Consider the following 24,558-nt stretch of genomic DNA (forward strand, 5'->3'; position numbering starts at 1 on the left):
TGACCGGTCGACAGGGGATGCTTACTCTTCTTAGGCATCTGATCCTACCTATAGTATATCCAGAAGTCTGTGTTTGCCCAACTCTCTATTTTGTATTGCTAATAGAAATTATGAGATTGATCACTGTTCGTTATCGTCACCTTTCATTTGTCTATGTGTAAATGTAACCCACCCCCACCACCTTACGGCTCTATCCTGTCCCGAACAATAATGATATTTGGATATAAAAAAACGAAAGTTTAAATGAAATGGTGATGCTTGTATTTTTGAAATTTTACATAGCAAACCCCTATGATTCTTATGAAGACACATGGAAATACATGTATCATATATATTACATGGTGGGTGTGACTGGTCAACAGGGAATGCTTACTCCTCGTAGGCACCTAATCACACTTCTTAGTGTAGTATTCTTTATAAGAATTATGAAATTAAACACTTCACTGTCTTAACCTTTTCATTTATTTTTTTAACTTTAAACCCCATTTGTGGTATATACCCTGGAGGCACGGCGTGGGGAAACTTGAAACTGCACTACACGAGGGTGCTTGCATATCAATTTGACATTATAATTTTTGAGATGTTGAGATTTTAAAAGAATTTTCCTAGATATCCCTGAGTAAATCCTGTAACCACTAATGTGGTCCTAACATTCCATGCAGGCCATGGTGAGAAGAAACTGGAATTTACACTGTATGGTTTTTGCAAATTGTAATATTCTACTTCTTCAGAGTTTACAATGGTTTTCTATTTCCTAAATTCCCGTTCGGACCCACTTTGATTCCAGGAACAATGATTTGGAAAAAACTGAATCTTGAGTTTATAAGGAAGCTTCTACACAAGTTATGCCAAATTTGTTTTACTTTTGAATTGAAAGTGGACATGGTCGTACATTTCAGGAAACATCAAACTTCTTTATACAAAGATGATTTATGCTAAATGTGGTTAAAATTGGCCAAGGGTTAAGTATACTGATAATAGACGACAGATTAGGAAAAACAGACAGATGACGGACAAAATGTGATCAGAAAAGCTCAGCTAAGAGTTTCGATCAAGTAAATACAATGATAGTGAATGCGATATTATATGCACTGGTACCTACGTTATTGCATGTACCTTATACAGGTGCTTCTTTCAGTGGTGTGCCTTCTGCTAAAACGAAACCAAAAGATGTTCATTAACATATGTAGGCATGCAAAAACGTTTAGGTCACTTGAGTCAATCACTGAGTCAGGTGGCAAGATACTACTCATTCCCATTGTCTTGCGATATACATCGACAGTCGTGCATAACACTTTCCGAATTGTGTCACTCTTTTCTGTGTCTTATCCTTATTACAAAATACGAAGGGTAGAGGACATATTAATCACAATCATTCTGTCATATCACAGGATGCGATCGTGGACTGGACCAAGGTCATTCAACAAATGTCAAAGTAACTTTTTAAAAATATTTCTCCTGATCCTAACTTTATAACGGGGAAATATCAGTCCATACATGTCACAGGGTAAGTTATGGATGGGAGTCTGCCATAACATTGAACCACAGGATCAAAGATATATTATTCAAGGCATGCATTTTGCCATAATTCTGAACTACATGTATGGTCATTTGGATAAGATATATGTACGCCCTCCCCCTTAAAATTAACATATTTATCCAAGCCATCATTTTGTAATTTTGAAAAATATCCTAAAAACTCCAGAACGCCCAGCAACATAACCTAATCATGATTAAAATGTAGATTAAGAAATACCTGGTGTAGTCAAGTGTCCGTTTTCTGATGTTCTTGGCGCTGAAATTAATAATACAAAAGTTTCATTGATACTTGAAAAGTGAATATTACGAAAAGTGATCAATCTCATAACTTCTATAAGCAATTCAAAACAAAGAGTTAGGCAAACACATATCTCTGGATATATTAGAAGTGGGAGAAGGTGCCTTGGAGTAGAAAATATCCCCTGTCGACCAGTGATACCACCGTGAGTCCTATATCTTGATCAGGTAAACAGAGTAATCCGTAGTCAAAATAAGTGTGCTAAGAACGTCATAACAATCAGTATAAAGCACGTCAGACAGCATTGGTCGCAATGATAGGCTCTATTGGCAAACTAGATCGTTAAAACGACAATAAAATTTGCGAAATGCTGACTTTAAACGATACTGTTGAAACCCCTGCAACATCAACTTGTTTGTCAGTGGCCTTCCTCGATTTCAAAACTAATCACACGTAGAACAAGCTCTTACGTATCGAATCATAACTTTCAATTGCAAACTAAACTGTAAATATAGCATGCAGTATCAGAACTTAGAAAAACAGATAATGCTCTCTTTTATGTTTGCTTTGTTTTCTTGAAATTTCCTTTTGAGGTATGTGTTTACCAAATATTGCACATAGATACGCTGTTGTGTCTGATAATGCGTTCGACATGTGGGGGACAACCATTAATAGGATGATACTAGTGTGATTTGTAGAAACTCCATTCAGACGATTATACCTTTTAAAGGCACATCTCCTTATTCTGATGTCTTGACTGAAATGAATAACACAGCATGTACAAAAACCTTTCTTAATGAAGACAAAACATACACTGTATAACTCCATTACTATATGGAAGTTATAAATATTGTACATACCACTTTCCTGTTTGGTCATTTTACTTTTGCTTTTACATGCACAAATAAATTTTAAAAGTTATATAAACACTCATGTACTATTAATGAAATTATCAATTTAATTGCTGAGACAAGTAGAAAGAGAAAATGAATTATTTCAACATAAATTCAACAGTTGTCATTTGATTTGAAGACTAGTTCAAGTGTACTTGTTAAGTGGCATTTTCGGAAGTAACATGGTTTATTTTTGAAGGTTCCTCGCGTACCGGTACGTATATGTGAAAGCAGATCATTGATTAATCAACTAACTATTGATTTTTAACTATTAGTACCTTGTGAACTGAATTGTGATGGGAATAAGTAAACTTAAGAAATAACGTCATCAAAATAAGTGTGCCAAGAATGGCATAACACTCAGTATTGGCACGTCAGACAGCATTGGCCGCAAAAATACGTTGTATTGGCAAACTAGATCGGTATAACGACCATATAATTTGCGAAATGCTGACTTTAGAGGAGACTGTTGAAACCCCTGCACCATCATCTTGTTTGTCAGTAGCCTGCCTCAATTCAAAAACTGATCACACGCAGAACAATCTCTTACGTTTGAAATCTAACTAAACTGCAAATATAACATGCAGCATTAGAAGATTTATGATGAATTATAACTTAGAAAAACTGACAATACATTTTTATGTTGGCTTTGTTTCCTGGAGCTTCCTTTTGAAATATGTGTTTACCAAATAGTGTACATATATATGCTGTTGTGTCTGATGAAAGGCGAAGATAACAAAGAGTGATCCATTTCATAAATCCCATAAGCAATATAATGCGTTCTACGTGTGGCGGACATTCATTAATACAATGATACTTGTGTGCTTTCTAAATTCTAGAAACTATATTTAAAAGATCAAACCTTTTAGAGGCTCATCTTCTGCTGATCTCTCGGCTAAAATGAACAACACAACATGTACACCAACCTATCTTAATGAAGACAAAACATACACTGTATAAATATAGCAAAAACTGTATGGAAGTTATACAAAATGCACCTATCACTTCCCTGTGAGGTAGTTTGACTTTTACTTGCACATCTTAATAGTTCTATAAATACACTCATATACAGTTTAATTGCTGAGACAAGTAGAAAAAGAAAATGAATTGCTTTACACATAAATCCAGCTGTTGTGATTTGAATTCAAGACTAGTTCAGGTGTACTTATCAACTGCCATTTTCGGAATAATTTAACGGTAAGTACCGGTAGGTATATACTAAAGCAGAGCATATGAATAAACTAACTATTGGTTGTTAACTATTAGTGGCTAATGCATTGAAATGCGATGGAAATACATAAACATCCGACATAACGTCACGAAATGTAAACTTGAATCCATAATACTGTTTGTATTCTTTAATTACAAGCTTTAGTAAACAAGTCTCCTTTACAAATTAAATAAGATTAAATGCTGAATTGCTGAAACATCCATGTACAGAAACATACTTTCAGAATAGTTTCCCCTTTTCCGTATGTAAAATGGCACAAAACCTGCCACTAGACATGTACATGCAACTATCAGTCCTATGACAACTATGTATACTGTTATTTCACTGGTATCATCAACTGGATCAATGCCATCTCTAAGAAAAAAAATGTCAGTTTCAGTTGATTTTCAATACTACAATGAAAGATGGAGATAACGAGCAGTGACCTATCTCATAACTCAAGAAAGGTGAAGATAACAAAACGCGATCAATCTCATAACTCCTATAAGCAATACAAAACAGAGAGTTGGGTAAACACGGACCCTTGGATATACCAGGGGTGGGGTCGGGTGCCTATGAGGAGTAAGCCTCCCCTGTCGACCGGTCACATCCGCCGTGTAAATGGCTATGAACGGCATAAAAATCGGTATGAATCACGTCAGACAGCATTGGACCCTATGGTGGGTTATATTGGCAACATAGATCGTGATAACAACCATAGAATTTGCGAGATGCAATAAGGAATACAAAACAGAGAGTTGAGCAAACACAGACTCTTGGATATACCAAAGGTGGAATACAATATTTCCTGTAAGAAGTTTTTTAAACAATCCCAAGTGATAAAGAAATCAATTTTTAAACACGTTTAAATAACACATCGGATTTTCCTCTATGATGAGCTTCATTCTTACACAACCCTCTCCACAACATAATTTTGAAATAATTTTACATATCACAATACATTTTCATGACAGCCTTCATTGCTTTCATCGCGAGATAATCTTCTCTAAGAAAAACCTATGATTTATAAACATTAATAATAAACCCACATGTATATTTCATATCAAAGATAACCCTCTCTAAGTTGTTATACTTCCACATACAGTAAAACATGTTTTGAGCGAACCTCCAAAAAGCAGTAAAAATAACTTTGTCATGATCAAACTTCGTCATATTCTACAAAATTGTCATTATTTCCTCTCATAGAGGAATAAATATCCCTTTGCTATAAGTGTGAATTCGTTATAACACTGTTTGTTATACAGATACGGATTATTTATTGCCACTCAAGGGCCCTAAAAGGCATAATACAAATAGTAAAACATATAGAATTATGCATAATAAAGAGATTTGTACATAAAGCAGAGGTAACAACAGAAGATACCAGGAGACGATGTTTCAGTAACATTATATCAGGTAGGTATATTGTAATAATGTGTGTATTTATGTACATAAATGAATTTATATTATCTAAATGCGTATATTTACTATTTTGATTACTGTACATGTGTATGTATATGTCTATCGTTCCTGGTGGATATTTAGTCTCTTAGTGTGTCCGTGCATCTGCCTTTAACGGATATAAGCATGAACCTTTTAGTCCCAAGGACTTACAGCATGGTCTTAAAAAGGTGTATTCATATTATGCTGTCAACAGTTTTAATCATGAACAACACATAAATTAAAGTATAATACTATAATGAAAGGTAGAGATAACGAACAGTGATCACTCTCATAACTCCTATAAGCAATACAAAATATATAGTTGGGGAAACACGGACCCCTGGATACACTAGAGGTGGGATCAGGTACATAGGATGAGTAAACATCTCCTGTCGACTTGTCACACCCGCTGTGAGCCCTATATCCTGATCAGGTAAATAGAGCTATCCCTAGTCAAAATCGGTGTGCCAAGAACGACATAACAATCGGTATGAAACATGTCAGACAGTATTTGACCCAATGATAGGTTGTATTGACGAACTATATCGTTATAACGACCATACAATTTGCGAACTGCTGACTTCAATCGAGATTGTTGAAACCCCTGTACCATCAACTTGTTTGTCAGTAGCTTGCCTCGATTTAAAAAAAACTGACCATATGCAGAACAATCTCTTACGTATCGAATCAGTTGAGAGATATAAAAACCATATGCAGGTGATAATGGAATATTCCTACATAGATATGGGAAGCTGACGATGGAGAAACTGAAATCATTCCGTTTGCCATACAGTTGAGTTGTCAGTTTGCCAATGTCTACTTTCAATAAAATATTTAAGTATGAAGCAGAAGTGGACAACTCTGTGGTGTCTTTTATTTCGAGCTAACTGGAATATATGGAATCGATATATGAATGAAAGTTCTTATTGTTAATAGAGAAAACGTCTTCGATATATTTCAATGTCAAATTCAAGTTTGTGAATAAATTCTGCTTCATATGAATATAGAAAAGGGTCAGCTAACAAAGGAGCACAATTCGTGCATATGAGAATTCCAACAGACTGTTGGAAGACATGATCACCAAAGATCACGGAGATATTGTCAATGAGGAACTTTAGCATATAAGTTTTTTTTATTTCAACATCAGAGTACTTCTGCTTGGAATCAGAGATGTGTTTAACAAAGCCATTTTTTGGATTACTGATCACTAGATATGCATATTTCCATTTTCGTTGAAAAAGCAACTGTCTGTGATGTCAAAAAGTCTAGTCTTTAATCTATCGTGAGGAATGGTTGTGAAAAGTGTTCAAAAGTAATAGGTTTTGATGTAATTGATTTGGAAAAAGCATGCATATCAGTATCAAAACCTTTTGTTGGAAATCGACCGGTCTCATCCGCCGCGAGCCCTATATGTACACTGTCAAAACCAAAGAAAAAGTCGTATAATTAACAAAATTGCGAGATCAATAAATAAAATAACTTAGTTTTGTTGTTTTAAGTTTCATTTTAGAATTGATCACTCCTGTAGATATATCGCTAGATTAAGACGATCGTTTTTCACTGTGCTCATTCCTATGCTGACACTCTAACTCTGTTTAAAGATCATATCCGAAAAACTTACTATATCGAGCGCTTGGCGAAGAAACATCCACTACGTATCCTAATAACCTTCCGGAAGAAACATTCACTACTTATGTTAAGAACTCGAAACCCCGAATGCGAGCTACTCAAATGCTAGGTTACTGCGATCGGTATAGACTAAATACATCACATAGGACAATGCAAATACTGTTAATTTCAAATACTTAGAAGCATGTCAGTAATCGGGATGGCATACTGAATGGTCCCCAATCCTCCATACTTTTAAATCGCGTTACACAACAAAAAAGATTTTTTCCTATTTTGCGAACGATAGTGAAATAATATATTGTTATTTCAGTTAACTGCATTTAAATAAGATGGTCTTGTCAGTCTCTATGATCACGCCATATACCAATAGAAAATATATATTTCTAACATAAAGATTCTAGTATTCATTTTACTTCACTGGGATAACAAGTGGGGCAAACAAGTAATCAAAACATTTAAATGGTTCATTATTGCTTATACATCCACTTCAGACGAACAGAGAATTTTCAAATATAGCACTAGCCATCCATCCTGATGTAATGGTGACAAGGCGATCCAGAAACAGTGCTTCCTGGATTATGCTCAATTTATACAAAATGTAGTGTAGGATTTCTCTCATTACTGACTGAGGCTTTCTGTTCACATTATTCTAAAATACAGTGCTTGTATCTAAATGCACATTTAAAATGGGTGGCTCTTAACGTTGGGAAATTTTTAACAAAACGCAGAATCATGTTGCATAACTACTATAGCTAATCGTGTGACCGTGGATGTGTTATTACAGGCCCTCGTTTCGAAGTTACCGATAGATTCGTATTACACACTAGTTATTTGTACGAATCTTATTCCTGCTTCCAAACGATGCTTAACAGGTTATGTAATTTTTTTCTGCGATGATTGATCTCTTCATCGCCCGTTAAAACAGCAAAGAAGGACATTGTGATCTTTATATTTATATTTTTTATGTATTTTTTTAAAATATACGCTAGATCTGAGTACTAAGATATATCGTTGACCATTTCTTTACATTAAACTGAACAGCAAATATACCCTTTGACCTTGGCGACGCTCCATATTTAGTAAAGTTATTACGTAGACATGTGATACTAAAATATGGGATCGAACTAGTTTGCAATAAACATGCATTCATTGTGGAGGTTGAAAACAAAGTCAATTACAAAAGAAATATAAGAGAAAAGATTCAGTGATTGAGAAATAGGAGTGTGACATTACTATGAGTATGTGCAGTCAAGTATATGAACATGTATATCTATACATTCCAAGTCAACGTCTTTTACAAAAACATCCTTTTGAGTAAAACTCCTGCGTTTATAAATCTTTGAGTGCCGATATATTATTGAACCATAATAAAGCTTATAAATAGCAGAACATACATTTATAAATTTCAGAGGAATTGTAAATTTTTGGACACGTCCTGCAATTTGTTGAATAACTAGCACAAATACTCTGCAACCATGCAATAAACACGGCACATGTTCTTGCTGCAAAGATAAGATACACAAATATTACAAAGTATTCTAATATTCGTTTGTTAAATCGTTATTAGTATGGAATTCGAGAAATAGAAAATATTGATTATAGAAAAAAACAATACAAAAAACACTTGCTGCAAGCCAAATTAAAAGAAATGATGAAAATATTTTTTTTTGCAATACAGTTGAATACAATATAACGTATGGAATGTAATTTATCCCCATGATCAAAACAATGGGAACAAGTGTAGGATTATTCAGGGAGGGGTGAATTACTGTGCTCTAACGAAAGCCTACAGAGGAAAATACCTACCCGACTATTTGCCTAGTATGCCTACAGCAACTATAAACAGCCTTTGAAGTTGAGAAGTACGAGTTCTTTCGAGAAGTGGAATGTCGAGCCATACATCGCACAGTCACATGAACAGGTTTGTGATTTATATTTTATTTGTAATGACTGTTTACCATTTATTCCCATATAGCCTACATTTTGAAAAATGTTAAAAGCTTGTTACGCAAATTATAAACGTTTACACCACACATAGTGGAGCATTCCAAAATACATTTAGTGGTGGTGGTGGTGGTGGGAGGGGTAGATAGTATGTTCTATCGTAAAAATGATAATATCGAAGGGCGTGTCCCGAGACTCAGTTAGATCATTCTAACTTGGGGGAAGGGCGGATCTATAATTATATCAGCAAGGAAATAGACATGAACATGGTGAGGATAATTTATCATTTAATGCAATGTTACATTGTGGTGATAGCACTGTATTATAATATGTTATCACTAAATTGATATAAATGTGTGTTTTAGGAATACAATACCCACCTAATCACAATTATATTGGATTTCTGGAAACCAAGAATCATCAAGGAAATAGCTGCAATGACGGTACAGACAGATATGAGAGTTCCTGGAATTGAAGTCAACATCCTACAACCCTGTTGTTGTTTGTCTAAAGAGTTAACGTGTACATACAGTGACAGACGCGTGAATCAGTATACTGTAGTGTCATTGAATTTTTGCACAATCCATTATCACTACAATAGATACAAGATCGTTACAAACGATTAGAGAATATTCATGAAAATGTGGGGGCTTTTTTATTTTATATAAGTGTATTATAAGTAAAGGATAGAATGTTGTCATCTATTTTCTATTAAAACCTAATGTACTGGAAAATTGATTGTTATCAAGTTTCAAATGCAAACTAGTAATACTAGTTTGTCATCAAGCAGGGTTGTTAGTTTACCGTTAACATTTACATTCAACAAAATATCTAAGTATGAAGTAAACAATTTCTATATGTTCCGTAGATGTTAAGACATATTTGACATTTTTTAGATTGTACTCAATTTACTTCTAATCATATGTCATAATTATGCACCAATATACCATTATCACCTGCATATGGTGGTTATGTATTCCGATTGATTCGATACGTACGAACATGGTTTGTGTATGGTCAGTTTTTAAATGGAGGCACAGTATAGGCTACTGAAAAACATAAATTAATGTTGCAGGGGTTTCAACAGCCTCGTTTAAAGTCAGCTTTGTGTTTGTTCTAACAATCGAATTTACAAATACATATACAATTTCATTAGTCGAATGTTGTATGTTGTTTCATGCCAATTGTTAGGCCGTTCTCTACATACTGATTTTGACTACTGATTACTTCGTTTATCCGATTAAGATATAGTATACTAGGTGGTCGTGACTAGTCAACAGGGGATGCTTACTCTTAGACACCTGATTCCACCTCTGGTATGTCCAGGAAACAATATATAGAAAGCAAAATTTAAATGTCACATGAAAATTACAAAATATACCTAAAATTAACTCTCTAACTCTCTAGATAATGTAACAATAAGGAGTTTTACGGTTAAAATGTCTAAACGCTCACGTCACCACACATACAGGCAAAATGGTGAGTATTAGCCAAATTCAGCTACAGTATATGAACAAGTATGTACATAATTCTTAAATAAGCAGAAATATACTGCAAATAAACAATAAATGCAAAATATATACTTACCATGACCGTGTAACCGTACCCCTGTCATACATAAGTTACAGGTATATATTTGTAAGTATTTCATATATAACTTACTTGAAGTAGTTCACATCGAATATGTGTAAGGTTATAGCACATAGTAACACATCTACCATCTCACCATTGACGCAGCTCAACCAGGAATAAATACATGTACCAGTCAAAAAAGTTACGCTCGGGCGATTTTTACAAAAAGTGAGGGGTAAAGTCCAACGATGTGTTCCATTCGGTAAGATGCATGGGCAAAAACGCTTTGTTCGAGTACAACAAGCTATACGAAAGTAAGTATGCATAAGCGATTGTTACACAAATTAGTATGTCCATCTATACAAATTCATTTCTGGACAGAAAAGTATTATACCATGCACCGCTTGTAATAATGTGTGTGTCTTTGTGATTATTTGGTTTTCAGACTGCAGCGGGAAGCAAAGCTGTTTTGCTCTTTGTTGTTGTCTACGTGGTCAAATGAAGTGAAATCAAATAGTTTTTATTTCCACAAAAGCAAATTTAACATACTTATGAAATTAAGACACTTTATCTACATTATAACTTGTTGTTTTCATTGTCGATGATGCGGTTGGTTTTTTCTCGTATCACATGCATCCAATGTTTCATACATGTATCACTAACAAACCTTTGGGACAACTTCCATCGATAATGTTGCAGATTGAGCAGGAAGAAGGGCACTTCTGTTGACATCCCTTTCCATACAACCCTTCTCCACAGGATACGGAACAATTTGGGCCTATGTATCCTGGGCGGCATGCTGTCAAAGCAAACATTGAACGCTTCTTAACGTGAGAAATATGAATTTAGTGAGAGTCACTCTTTTCATACTTCATTTCGTCTCTTAGGAGATTATAAGGGAAATACAATTACATCAATATAATTACAAATACATACAAAGAAGACACACTATGTACACAGTATAGCCAAAATAGAAAAGAAAAGGATATTTCTAGTTGTACACTTCACGAGATGAGTACATACAATAGCAGTTATCTCTATCAATGTCAGCAATTGTATCAAATATTTATAGTAATAATTACTGCGGTGAGCATCTGTAGTATAGGGCCGAAGTGTTGTACACCAAACTAAGTTCAGTAGACGGAATGATGTAACATTCATCTGCTTTTTTAAAAAAAATGTACATATTTGGCAAACAAGAAGTGAAAGGTACCACTCATATTCCGAGAGCCCATAGAGTTCGGCACACAGTTCGACACTAAAGCTATTAACAATGGTGTTCCATCACTGTTCTCGTATGTTGGCGGTACTCAGACATGTACAAGACAAATTAATTACCACATAAATGGATCAAGTGAACAATTCCATTTACATGCATACCTGCGTCTATACCGCATATGAATTTGCTAAGTTTAATGTTAGCTGAATTCCACAGATTTTATAGGTATATTTGTCTAAATAAATGGAAATCCGGACTGTTCATCCTCGGTTGTCGCTCGTCTTGCTGATGTAAAACTTATATGGTACCAATTTTGATGCACCCAATACAATGATACGGTTTTCTGGTTATTCTTTTCCAAGATAGCTTATCGGGGAAGAATCCGTTGTCCAATCATGTACTTAAATAATTGGAAAGATTGTATGTTCGTAAGGTTTTAATAACATATGCAATAAAACCATATTGTACCTCTGAGATTTTGCCAGTAAGAAAATAATTGGATCAAGAATATTGTCTTTGGTAGAGTGTTTATTTCCATTCGACAGAGCCTTCCTAGAAACAGTAGTTGTTTTTTTTTCTTAAATATATTTCTGCGCTGATGGGTGATACATGAAAAAAGGGATTCACATATATCGGACCTGCATAATTTTGGTAAATTCAGATTTTTTTTTTTTTGCAAACAAAATGTTGAAAAATGCAAAGTTTTTGTCGGTATGAAGAGGACTTATTATTTCAGAGTTCACTCCCATAAAGTACTGTATAACGATTGTTTTATATGGATGAGATATAGTCATTGGGTTGAGAAAATGGGATACTATATCAGATAGAGCAAAAAAGAATTGTCTCCCCTTCTGGCAGGCTCTGCCTATTCTTTGAGAAAGTTTGAATTTTCTGTGGATCACGATACTTCAGTGGTTATATGATTCTTCAAATAGAATTAATGCTTGGCCCATATGTCAAAGAAAGTTGTTATCAAGTTTACCTCTCTTACCACGGACTTTCATTACGCACAATTTTAATACATTAAAGGAAAATCGCCTCTTATTCGAATATGCGTATGTAATATCTAACATGATATAGCATCTGCCAATAAGAGACAGTTGCTCATAACATTAAGTACGCCTGTATTAGGGCTTCTTTGCTCTAATTCATCAATAAGATCGTTAATATAAACAATAGATAATTATGTAGACAAAACACCAACTTCTCTTACACCTTGATCAAGAAAAAACCATCTAGATTGAGTAGGATTTATAATAATAGAGCTATATGTTCCTTGATGACAGTTATTAATCAGTGACCAGGTTTTACCTTCTTACTTCAAGTTTGTATAGCTTTAACATGAGGTCATCCCACCAAACAGTATCAAAAGCCTTACTGCTATCCAAAAGCTTACATAGATATTGTCACCTTGTTCTATGCAAGGTGAAGATAACGAACAGTGATCAATCTCATAACTCCTACAAGCAATACAAAATAGATAGTTGGGCAAACACGGACCCCTGGACACACCAGAGGTGGGATCAGGTGCCTAGGAGGATTAAGCATCCCCTGTTGACCGGTCACACCCGCCGTGAGCCCCATATCCTGACCAGGTAAACGGAGTTATCAGCAGTCAAAATCAGTGTGCCAGGAACGGCTTAACAATCGGTATGAAACACGTCAGACAGCATTTGACGCAATTCGAGGTTGTATTGACAAACTAGATCGTTATAACGACCACAGAATTTGCGAAATGCTGACTTCAATCGAGACTGTTGAAATCCCTGCACCATCAACTTGTTTGTCAGTAGCTTACCTCGATTTAAAAACTGACTATACCCAGAACAAGCTCTTGCATATCGAATCAGTTGAGATATATAAACACCATATGCAGGTGATAATGGAATATTGCTACATAAATGTGGGAAGTTGACGATGAAGAAGCTTAAATCATCCCGTTTGTCATACAGTTGAGTTGTTAGTTTGCCGTTAATGTCTACTTTCAATAAAATATCTAAATATGAAGCAGAACTGGACGACTCTGCGGTGTCCTTTATTTCGAGCTCACAGGGATATATCAAATCGACGTATGAATGAAAGCTATCATTCTTAATAGACAAAACGTCATCGATATATCTAAAAGTCGAATTGAAGGTCACAGCGAGAGATTTTTTCTTCTCACGTAGAAGTTTTTGAATAAATTCTGCTTCATATGAATATAAAAACAGGTCAGCTGTTTTGCAAAATTGCCTCTTGTAAATTGAATGATACAGTTAAACAACCGAGATATTTTTTGAAAACCTTGTTGAGCATATAGCAAATGTTTTGATACCAAAGTTAAATCTCAGATACTGGAGGGAATTATTCTCCAAAATATCTTTTTAAAAGTAGGGTGAAGAGATATGTTTATTACTGTTAAATGCGGCTGTCGATTTGTCACCACCTTTGTATTTTGGAAATAGTAAGCCTCCTTTCAATTCATGGTAGATGTTACCGCAGGTTATGACTGCATTGAACATTTTCAGAAGACAGAGACTAAGAATTTTACCTCCGTGAATAATATGTTCATTTGTTTGTGAATCATGACCAGGCGCTTTCCGTAACTATTAATCCATTTATGATTGGTGCGAGTTCTTCCAATTTCATTTTACCACCCTGTAAGTCACCAACATCAACCTTACATTCCTTTATTATAATGCTATTATTGTATATTCTCAGCTTCGTATTTAAAGTTAAAATCAAAATATTTTTCTTCTAAGGGAATGTAATTTCTTTCAAAATAAGAAGCGAAGACTTTCGCTACACTGTTTGATCATTGTGAATCTGACTATTGCCGACTTCTATTTTGGGGTAAATTTTCCATGCGTTTGGCTAATGTTCAAAATAGACGTATGTCACATTCTGTTGCATTGTCGAGGTCACGGTATACCTTACACATGTGTTTTTCATGTTCTTCATTCAGAGCATTACGAAACAGTCCCTTTGTTTTTCTATAATCTCAATATGATCTAAAGTTCATACCGCGAGGACATCCTTCAAATATTCATACACGACGTTTAGAACGTTCAATTGTATGACGTTTCTTAACGACTTTTGTCCATTCAAGACGAGTGAAAGGATTGAATGACGTAAATGGGATTGATTCCCTTGCACATATGTGGAGAGTATTCGAAATGATATAGATATACTCAACCAGGCCGTTTTCATCATCTATGTTAGATTCTAACAAGTGCTCTAGGGCGTTATCGACTTTCTGTCTGTATTCTACGGCGGCTTCGGGTGCAGCATTGTACCACGCCGGTAATCCTGATTGGGTGTACATAAGATTGTGTGTAGATATATTGAATTCGACCGTTTCAATGGCAGGTAAAATGTCAGAAGTTGTAGATAAAATGCCTTTCGGATACCTATATAGCTTTGCAGATTTTTCAAGACATAATTGTCAAAAACATCATTTACTGTTGTATTTTTTTAACAAAAGAAACATATCACCTTCTAAGTCAGTGTTCTGAATGCATAAATGTGCTTGGAAACAAATTTAGCAATACGTTTGATTTAAATGTGTTTCTGTTGCAGAAATCAACAATATTGCCATTCATGTCGCCTGTAATAATAACTTTACCATAATCCGAGTAAGAATTGTACAAGCTATCAGAAATACTAAGAACATGCTAATATGCCTCAATATCGTGGTTTGGTGGTGGGTAAACACCAAAAATATACATAACACAACCTTTTCGATCTTGAAGTTGAATACTTAATACCACATTGGTTTCAGAACATGAAATTGTTTTCCAAAAAAAAAAAAAAAAACTTTTAAAACAGTATTGCAATACCTCCTTTACATACAAATTTGAATATGATGCGAAGCGTTTTCATCAACTTTGGTAACCTTTATATACAGATTGCAATGGATGTTTTTGGCATTTTCTCTAAGGTTTTCCTCAGAGATCATTACAATGCCACATTTTGCTTTATCTAACAGTGAGGATAAGCATAATGTGGATGAAATAATTCCACGAACAGTCCATGCCATCATGACTACCATGATAAGGTGATAAAAATAAACGAGTGGATTTTTTGATAATAAATACCAAGTTACATTATTTAATTTTGGGTGTTTTTTCATGGTCAGATGCAAGATAAAAATCAGTCAACATCATGTCCACGATGCATTTCAGACACCCAGTTTTAATGATATGTGCGTCTTTGTAATTATATGGTATTGAGAGAGCAACGAGAAACAACGCTGATTTGCTCTACTAAGGTTATGTACGTGCATCAAATGAAGCAATATCAAATAATTTTTATTTCCAAAAACGCAAATTTGATATGCTTATGAAATTAAGACATTTTTTCTGCATTGTGATTTGTTGCCTTCATCGTCGATGATGCGGTTTTTGTTGTTGTTTTTTTCCGGCTGGTGTGACCGGTCGACAGGGGATGTTTACTCTTCCTAGTCACCTGATCCCACCTCTGGTGTGTCCAGGGGTCCGTGTTTGCCCAACCAGCTATTTTGTATTGGTTACAGGAGTTATGAGATTGATCATTGTTCGTTATCTTCACCTTTCATCACACTTATTCAGTGTTTCATATCACTAACAAACCTTTCGGGCAACTTCCATCGATAATGTTGCAGATTGAGCAGGAGGAAGAGCACTGCTGTTGACATCCTGTTCCATAAAACCCTTCTCCACAGGATACGGAACAATTTGGGCCTATGTATCCTGGGCGGCATACTGTCAAAGCAAACATTGGACGCTTCTTAATGTAGGAAATATGAATTTAGTGAGAGTCACTCTTTTCTTGTCTATCATACTACTGATCGATAAGTCAAGTAAATTTAAAAACTGATTTATTTCGTTACATTTGTTTAGTAGACTGACACCATTGCAGTTGATAAAGTGAACTTTTGGACAATGAAATGTATACCATATTCGAAATAACAAAGCGTATTCTGAAATCAATATATTCAAGGACATCGTTCATGACTGGTCGTAGTAAACCCCTAGTTTGGGCGCTTGTTTCACAACCTGACGGGGTTCGATTCGCTTAACATAATTAGTGAATTTTCTTTCACCAAACATCAAGTATTAGAAGTGCAGGTCACAGGTCTTGCGGATATACCCTAACGTACTGAGGTCCTATGCCAAGGTATGTATAGTCACGAATAAGAAATCTCAGTGTGCTAAGCATTGGTCAAAATTTTGTAACAATTCACTTATAGCTGGTGACTTCACTGCACAAGTAAAACCTTAGGCGCTCTGATCATCGATGATGTAAAGACTATAGAGCAATGGAGGAAATTCGAATTATGATTGCGACATTTTTCTCGACTCCATGATGCGAATTGTTAGTTTTCTGTAACATTTTTAGCGTAATATATACTAGAATACTGTAAACATAATTTCGTAAACATTTAGAAATTGATCTCAAGGTCGCCCGCCGTATACTAAAGATAAACAAGGCTTCCAACTACTAAGTCTCATTTCTTGCCCTACGAGAAAGAAGGGGGGGGGGGGGGCACGGAAGTGGGGTACTAAAAAATCAACAATTTTAGACGTGTTCAATAATAAAACAACAACAACAACAACAAAAAAAAAACAATTCATAACCATCTACGACCGTAGTTCGCCCATTTATATTATTTCCCACAGCTTTCTACTGAAAGGTGAAGATAACGAACAGTGATCAATCTCATGACTCCTATAAGCAGTACAATATAAATAGTTGGGCAAACATGGATCCCTGGATACACCAGAGGTGGGATCAGGTGTCTAGGAGGAGTAAGCATCCCCTATCGACTGGTTACACCCGCCGTGAGCCCTATATCATGAACAGGTAAACGGAGTTATCTGTAGTCAAAATCAGTGTGCCAAGAACGGTCTAACAATCGGTATGAAACACGTCAGACAGCATTTGACCAAACGATGGGTTGTATTGACGAACTAGATCGTTATAACGAACATAGAATTTGTGAAATGCTGACTTCAATAGAGAATGTTGAAATCTCTGTATCATCAACATGTTTGCCAATAGCCTGCCTCGATTTAAAAACTGACCATACGCATAACAAGCTCTTGCGTATTTAATCAGTTGAGAGATATAAACACCATCTGCAGGTGATAATGGATTATTGCTACATAAATATGCAGAAGCTGAAATCATCTCGTTTATTCTATAGTTGAGTTGTCAGTTTGCCGTTAATGTTTACTTTCAAAAAATATATAAGTATTAAACAAACGTGACTCTGTGGTGTCTTTTATTCCGAACTCACTTGGATATATCGAATCGACATATGAATGAAAGTTTTTATTGTTGATAGACAAAACGTCGTCGATATATCTAAATGTCGAATTGAAGGCCACGGCAAGAGCTTGTTTTCTTATCAGGAAGAAGTTTTTGAATAAATGCTGCTTCATATAAATATAGAAACAGGTCAGCTAACAAAGGAGCACACTTCGTGTCCATGGGAATTCCAACAGATTGTTGGAAGACCTGATCACCATAGACCACGAATATATTATCAATGAGAAACTCTAGCATAATTTTAATTTCAAGTTCAGAGTAATTGTGCTTGGAATCAGAGTAGTGTTTAACAAAGTAAGCTTTTGGATGACTGTTCACTAGATGTGAATATTTCCTTTTCCCGTTTTTGTTGAAAAAGGAATTGGCTATGTTGTCAACAAGTATAGTCTTTAATTTATCGCAAGGAATGGTCGTGTATAGTTAGGGAAAAGTTTTGCGATTTCAAGTTTACTAAAAGTTCTTTAGAATTTTTTAGAATCCACATTTGATGAACACCACTTCTGGCATATGTAGTCGCACAGTAAGTTTGAAACTTCTCTTTCACAGTTGTTAATATTTTCGTGAGGAGCAAAGATAGGGGCTTGGTAGAGCACTTGCTGGACCCAGCAAATGTATCTTTTTATGTAAGGGTTTTTATGTAGCTTAGGAATTCAGTATAGGTACAGTAACTCATATACCCATTGACTGAGATATTAAATGTGTCTAAAACTAAAGCATGGTTTTGAAGAATTTCATCTTTTGATAGGGCTGTTGGAGTATAAATACGATTACCAAAAGTGAAATTAATGCCAAGTTCTTTTTAAAATACAGTTGTAATAATGAGCCTTACAAAGACAATGTTGTTACAAGCTTTGTCAGCTGGAACCAAAACATATCCTTCATATAACCTATTTAATTCTTTTATCACTTCTGGTTTACTAAACAAAGAAGGATAGATGGTACATACTTTTGTTTCAAGATATCTAATGCGGGATTTTGATATTCCTCTTATGTTTTTAACACATTCTGACAATGCATCAAGTCCTTTTTTTTCATATTTAGCCCATCGTCTGGCATAATCTTCGACAGCATTCATAATAGAGATGAAGTGCTGTCGCCAATTAAAAGACCGAGGTTCTCTGTATTTAGGACCTTTTGTAATAAGTGATTTGAGGTCATCATGTTCAACAATATCAACATAACCAGCAATGACATGTCCAACTAGACTATAGTTGAAAGAAGATGAAGAACAAGAACACGTTGGTGGATTACGTTTAAGATGGTTTATATCTAGACACTGCAAAATTGTTTATAATTAAAACGTTTGGATGCAATAATATAGCTGTAGGAAGTACAGGGTGTAGACTTGAACTTGGAATAAGTTGGAATACACGACTGAACCCTTTTTGACGAAGAATTTTGCTGATGTTGACGGCATCTATTCCTTTGTTTGTAAATTTGAACTTAAGGAACTTTCGACATAATTTGGAAGGAATATCACCCTGACCCGTGCTGGTTTAAAGAGCCTGTGATAGGCAACATCCATCATCATAGAGTTCAGTCTATATTCATTTGTTGAGAAATCCAAGTATAGACTCGCTGTAGATTCTTCAAATAACGTATGTAAAACTCTCAATGGAACAGAGTAAAGTTTTGTACGAATATGATGTGGACCTAATTGTCTGTTGGTGTAAGGCAAAAGTGAATCAAACGTGACATCATTTATACTTGGTCTTTTATATTATATCTACTCTGATGTTCAAAATTCGCTCTATCAATTACGGAAGTTGAATCACATCTGATACGAGATCGACCGTTCTGGATTAATAAACGACGTCCGAGTGAAGCGTGACCTATCAAAATGCCAATAGATTACAGGAAACTAAACATCCGCATTATGGAGTGGAGAAAAATATCACGATCACATTTCTAAGTTCCTCAATAGCTCTTTATTTACATTATTCATGACCCGAGCACCTATGACGAACACCTCTGAAGCAGACGTAAAACAGCATACACATAAATGAAAAACATTACCAACTATTGTATAGCTATAAAGATGATATTCTCAAATCATATCTAGTTACAAAAACATCAACTCCTCCGTAGTTTCAGTAATAGCTAGTTACTCACCGCTGCATGTCCCACTTGTCTCATTTCTGTAATACCCATCAGGACATCCAGCTGTTCTATCATTCGTGAGATTTGATAGTAAAATGGATAAAATATAATGCATATTATAAGATAGATATTACACATATATAATATGTGTGATAACATCTCTTATTCACTGCTTTGTAATGAATATAGTGGGTTTTATTTGTTTACATGCTTTATACTAGCGACGTCATATTCGCCGGTCATTTTGGATTACATATTTGTAAATTCAGCAATATTTAGCTTCTTATAAAATCTTTGAAATTCTCTATTTACTATGTTGATTTTTAAAGTTTTATGTTATGGGGATCCGGGTTAGAATAGGTCCTCAGTACCCCCTTGCTTGTCGTGAGGGGCGACTAAATCGGGCGACCTTTCAGAATAGACCGTAAAAACCGAAGTCCTGTACCACAGCAAATGTGGTATGATAAATACCCCTCCCTGCTCAAATGCCAAAAGAGCCGAGCACAGGTCTAAATTTTGCATCTTTCACCGGCAATGGTGACGTCTCCATATCAGTGAAATATTCTCGGGAGGGACGTTAAACAATATATAACAAACGAACTTAGCTACTAAGTTTAGGGCTTCCATAGTCAAATGCACAATAATCATAGTTTGAAATTGCACCTCAAACTCATAAGTATCATTACACTTGTTACGGTTAAACACAGAAATGATACTACCCATATGCTGACTGTGACTGAGCTACCGTAAATACCCCTCATGGTAATTTCCCGTGACGTCTGTTAAATATCACGTAACACTTTATTTTTGGAAAACAGCAAGAGGCCCTACTTGTGAACAAAAATTCAAGTTCATGAGGGTAACCAGCTGAATTTTTATTGCTATACTCAGAAAAAAATCCTTAACATGAAAAGTGTTAGGAACAAATGCATACTCAAACTAACCATGCTGTAATTTAACAACATATCAACAGTCATCAGCGAATTACCGGGGTTGTCCACATTCTTATACATAGTATACCGTTAATATACAAGACAGAAATTGCTCCCCGCACTTTTCAAACGCATAAATATATCTAGATTATATATCACAAAAATTCATATTGTTTTTTATAGCATATAAACCTGAACTTTTCCACTGTTTCTGTAGTATGATATTATTTATGTAAATGAGGGAATTTTTAAACGCATCCGTCATTCAAATTAGGGGCGATTTCAAGATAACAATATAATATGAATATTACCTCTGTGCGTACTATATATTAAAAATGGAGAATGATTTGATATCATAAAGAAATGATATATATTATATATATATATATATATATATATATATATTCATTTGACAAGATATATTTTCACGTATATAGCTTAACACTTAATAACAGTAGTAAATAACGACGAAATATTATGACACTTTCCCTGCGATGCAACTATCAGAACATGTACGTTGTGACGTACTTTTTCATTGTGACGTCATATGATGCGAAATTCACAGAGGTACAATTATAACAGCACTGTGATTTTTTTACGGATAATCTTAACTGGGCTGCGTTATGAAATCTTCTTTGAATTTCTCTATTTTGTTAACTCTGAAATTTATGCAGAAAATGTATAACCGATGTTAAACCGGATGTTATCAGGAATAGTTAGCTTGCAGGTGTACAATATGTATGAGTGTATAATTTCACTAACAGGGTAGCACGTCAACGTACACATATGGGAGGGGGTGAGGGAGGGGAGAGAGTTAGTGTTATTGGAAGGGGAAAGAGGAGTGAGAGAGTTAGCATTATGGGAAGGGGAAGAGGAGGGAGAGAGTTAGCATTATGGGAAAGGGGAAAAAGGAGTGAGAGAGTTAGCATTATGGGAGGGGAAGGAGGAGGGAGAGAGTTAGCATTATGGGAAGGGGAACAAGGAGGGAGAGAGTTAGCATTATGGGATGGGGGAAGAGGAGGGAGAGAGTTAGCATTATGGGAAGGGGAAGGAGGAGGGAGAGAGTTAGCATTATGGGAAGGGGAAAGACGAGGTAGAGAGTTAGCATTATGGGAAGGGAAAAAAGGAGGGCGAGAGTTAGCATTATGGGAAGGGGAAAGAGGATGGAAAGAGTTAGCATCATTGGAAGGGGAAATAGGAGGGAGAGAGTTAGCATTCGCAAGCGCAAGTGCATGGTTATTGGTTGGTCAGTTGTACATTGTTTACCGGCTCTTACGACAAGTAACGGGCAATGAAGACCTATTCTAACCCCGATCAAACAATTGGCAAAAGAAATATGAAAACATTTATATAAATGGATTGTGAAAAGCAATTTGCTAGTGTTCTTGATTAAAGATGTCAATGTTATGGAATCTAATTCATTTATTTACATAATTACATTTTAATGGACATCATATGTTCATTTGTGATGTTTGCATGCATTAGATTTTGGAATGAAAAACGACAGTCGAGCTTGTTAGCATCAATATGTTGTTACCAGACTTATACCATCGGATGAAGGTATGAAACTTAAACGCTATTGTCGAGACCAGATTCACTGTGTACAAGCCGATGACCGTAGCAAATATTATCATGACCATATTCTCGGATTTCGAATTAGGATTCAAGAAGTGAAAGAGACCTTCATAATAACACGTACTTTTTTACTTTGCGGGGTAGTCATTATGCAAAACCAATGCTATTTTGGACTCTTCAAAATGCATTTCAATTGATTTTAATATACAAGTAAATTCGACATATAGGAAACGATCATAAAATTCCATCATTTACGGTCTTCCTTAAGGAGGTAGTTTACACCAGAGAAATTGTATATGAAAGAAAAGTGGAGAACATGAACAACAATATTTTGAAATTGAAAACTTTCAAATTTACTATATTCAGTCAAAAATGCAGTTTTAGTAGAAAACAATCTTAAAGAAAATTTATATCCCTTGCTAGACTCGAACCCGCGATCTGCAGTTCAGCAGTCGATGTGCTAACCTACTGAGCTACTCAAATTGCTGATGATATTTGAAATGAATAGACAAATATTGCTGATATATATTTTTTCATCCATATTTTAAAAGGAAGAGAGCCATTATGACGATGTAGAATACCTCTTTAAAACGATAAACATTATTACGGTCTTCATATTACAAAACTTTGAGGTCGTTTTATCGAAAAACAAACCCGCTTTTAAACTACAGTGACTAACATTAAGAATACTCTACTGGTTACTGATAACTATCGTAAAATGATGAAAAAGAATAACCAATTGTTTGAAATCGTGATTATAAAATTCTTACCGATGAGGTAAGCAGTCATTTTTTATGACCATAATGCATGTATATAGAGTGAGATTGTGTTCCCTGTTGAATTTGAACTTCAACTTTAAATTCCAGATTAAATACACGGATGACTCTTGATTCAGAGATAGAAAATCAAAGCTATATAAAAGTGTTTAATTCATATCCATTAGGCTAATATGTCATTATAGCTTTAGCAATAAGACCTTTAATTAGATATTTGTATGTTTCAAGATTAATAAGATATTATACAGTAATTCGAGGATTAAGTAGAAACCTAACAGTTATTCCCTAATCAATCCACCACCATTATCAGTATTTGAGAGTCTCATTTCAAAATTAATGAAGATATTCATTACAAGTAATTACTTACATGTTTTGAAACGTTTTCCTAGCTGAGAAGACCATTAGATACATGACCGATAATTTAATCAACTCCATGGTCACATTTATTTAACACGGAATAAAACAAGGAACAAGGAAACTACAATGTATCTTATCAAGGTTAAAGTCCCGAATTCACTAATTCCTATAAAATTATATACTAGCGGAAAAACGAAACTGTGCATTCTTTAATATATGAAAAAATAATAAAAAATAGCAATGAACAAATTTTATTTGTTGTAAGACTGTTAAATGTATTCGTTACAACATTTCATAATACATTAATGTTAACGTTGAATAGCGTCAATTTCAGCACACTCGAGAGACACTATCAAACCTATCAAACTATCAGAATTAAAACTTTTAGTAGGGGCAGACGTGCCTTGAAGGACTTTATCACCAAAAGTAAATGTCAAAATCGGTGTTCAAATGAGAAAATGCTGTTTAAGCCAACAATGAAGATAACAAATGATAGGATCCAGATGAAAATATAAAACAAAATCCTTATATATTATATGTACGACAGAAAATAGTTAAAGATACTACTAGGGTGAAGCTAGAAGCCACTAACTAGAAGCCAATAAGATCCTAGAAATTAGCAGCTATTAATAAAGTCCATCAAAGTACTGAGAGTACTCAGAGGGAATACTAAAAAGGAACACATAATAAATCAAAATTAATAATTTTTCAAACAATTACTCAACATATTCTTAGTTATCAAGTTTCATACTTGAAGGTAACTGTGCTCACATGAAAGCTCCTGACGTTACAATTATATCATATTTCATGCTTCAACAGTCTCAGTCAGCATTTCACAAA

The 24,558-nt window shown here is 35.0% G+C and overlaps 1 protein-coding gene across 2 annotated transcripts; it reads right to left on the minus strand.

Moving 5' to 3' along the window:
• Nucleotides 1-4,126: 4,126 nt before the first annotated feature.
• On the minus strand, nucleotides 4,127-23,825 carry LOC125656035 (multiple epidermal growth factor-like domains protein 11). Of its 2 annotated transcripts, none has more exons than XR_008796746.1 (4): nucleotides 16,277-16,494; nucleotides 9,277-11,267; nucleotides 8,347-8,454; nucleotides 4,127-4,255 (listed from the first exon to the last, which is right to left on the minus strand). XR_008796746.1 is itself a non-coding variant. In XM_056143740.1 (4 exons), exons 1-4 carry the CDS (start codon nucleotides 23,794-23,796, stop codon nucleotides 11,113-11,115), a joined length of 411 nt encoding a protein of 136 aa, XP_055999715.1. In that variant the 5' UTR covers nucleotides 23,797-23,825; the 3' UTR covers nucleotides 10,973-11,112. The 2 variants fall into 2 exon arrangements, 1 of the variants encoding a protein (XP_055999715.1); XM_056143740.1 differs by lacking the exons at nucleotides 4,127-4,255; nucleotides 8,347-8,454 and adding exons at nucleotides 20,091-20,146; nucleotides 23,729-23,825 and having other exon boundaries at nucleotides 10,973-11,267; nucleotides 16,277-16,408.
• Nucleotides 23,826-24,558: the final 733 nt, after the last annotated feature.

The sequence above is a fragment of the Ostrea edulis genome, chromosome 7 (assembly GCF_947568905.1).
Source record: "Ostrea edulis chromosome 7, xbOstEdul1.1, whole genome shotgun sequence".
NCBI classification, from domain to species: Eukaryota; Metazoa; Mollusca; class Bivalvia; order Ostreida; family Ostreidae; genus Ostrea; species Ostrea edulis.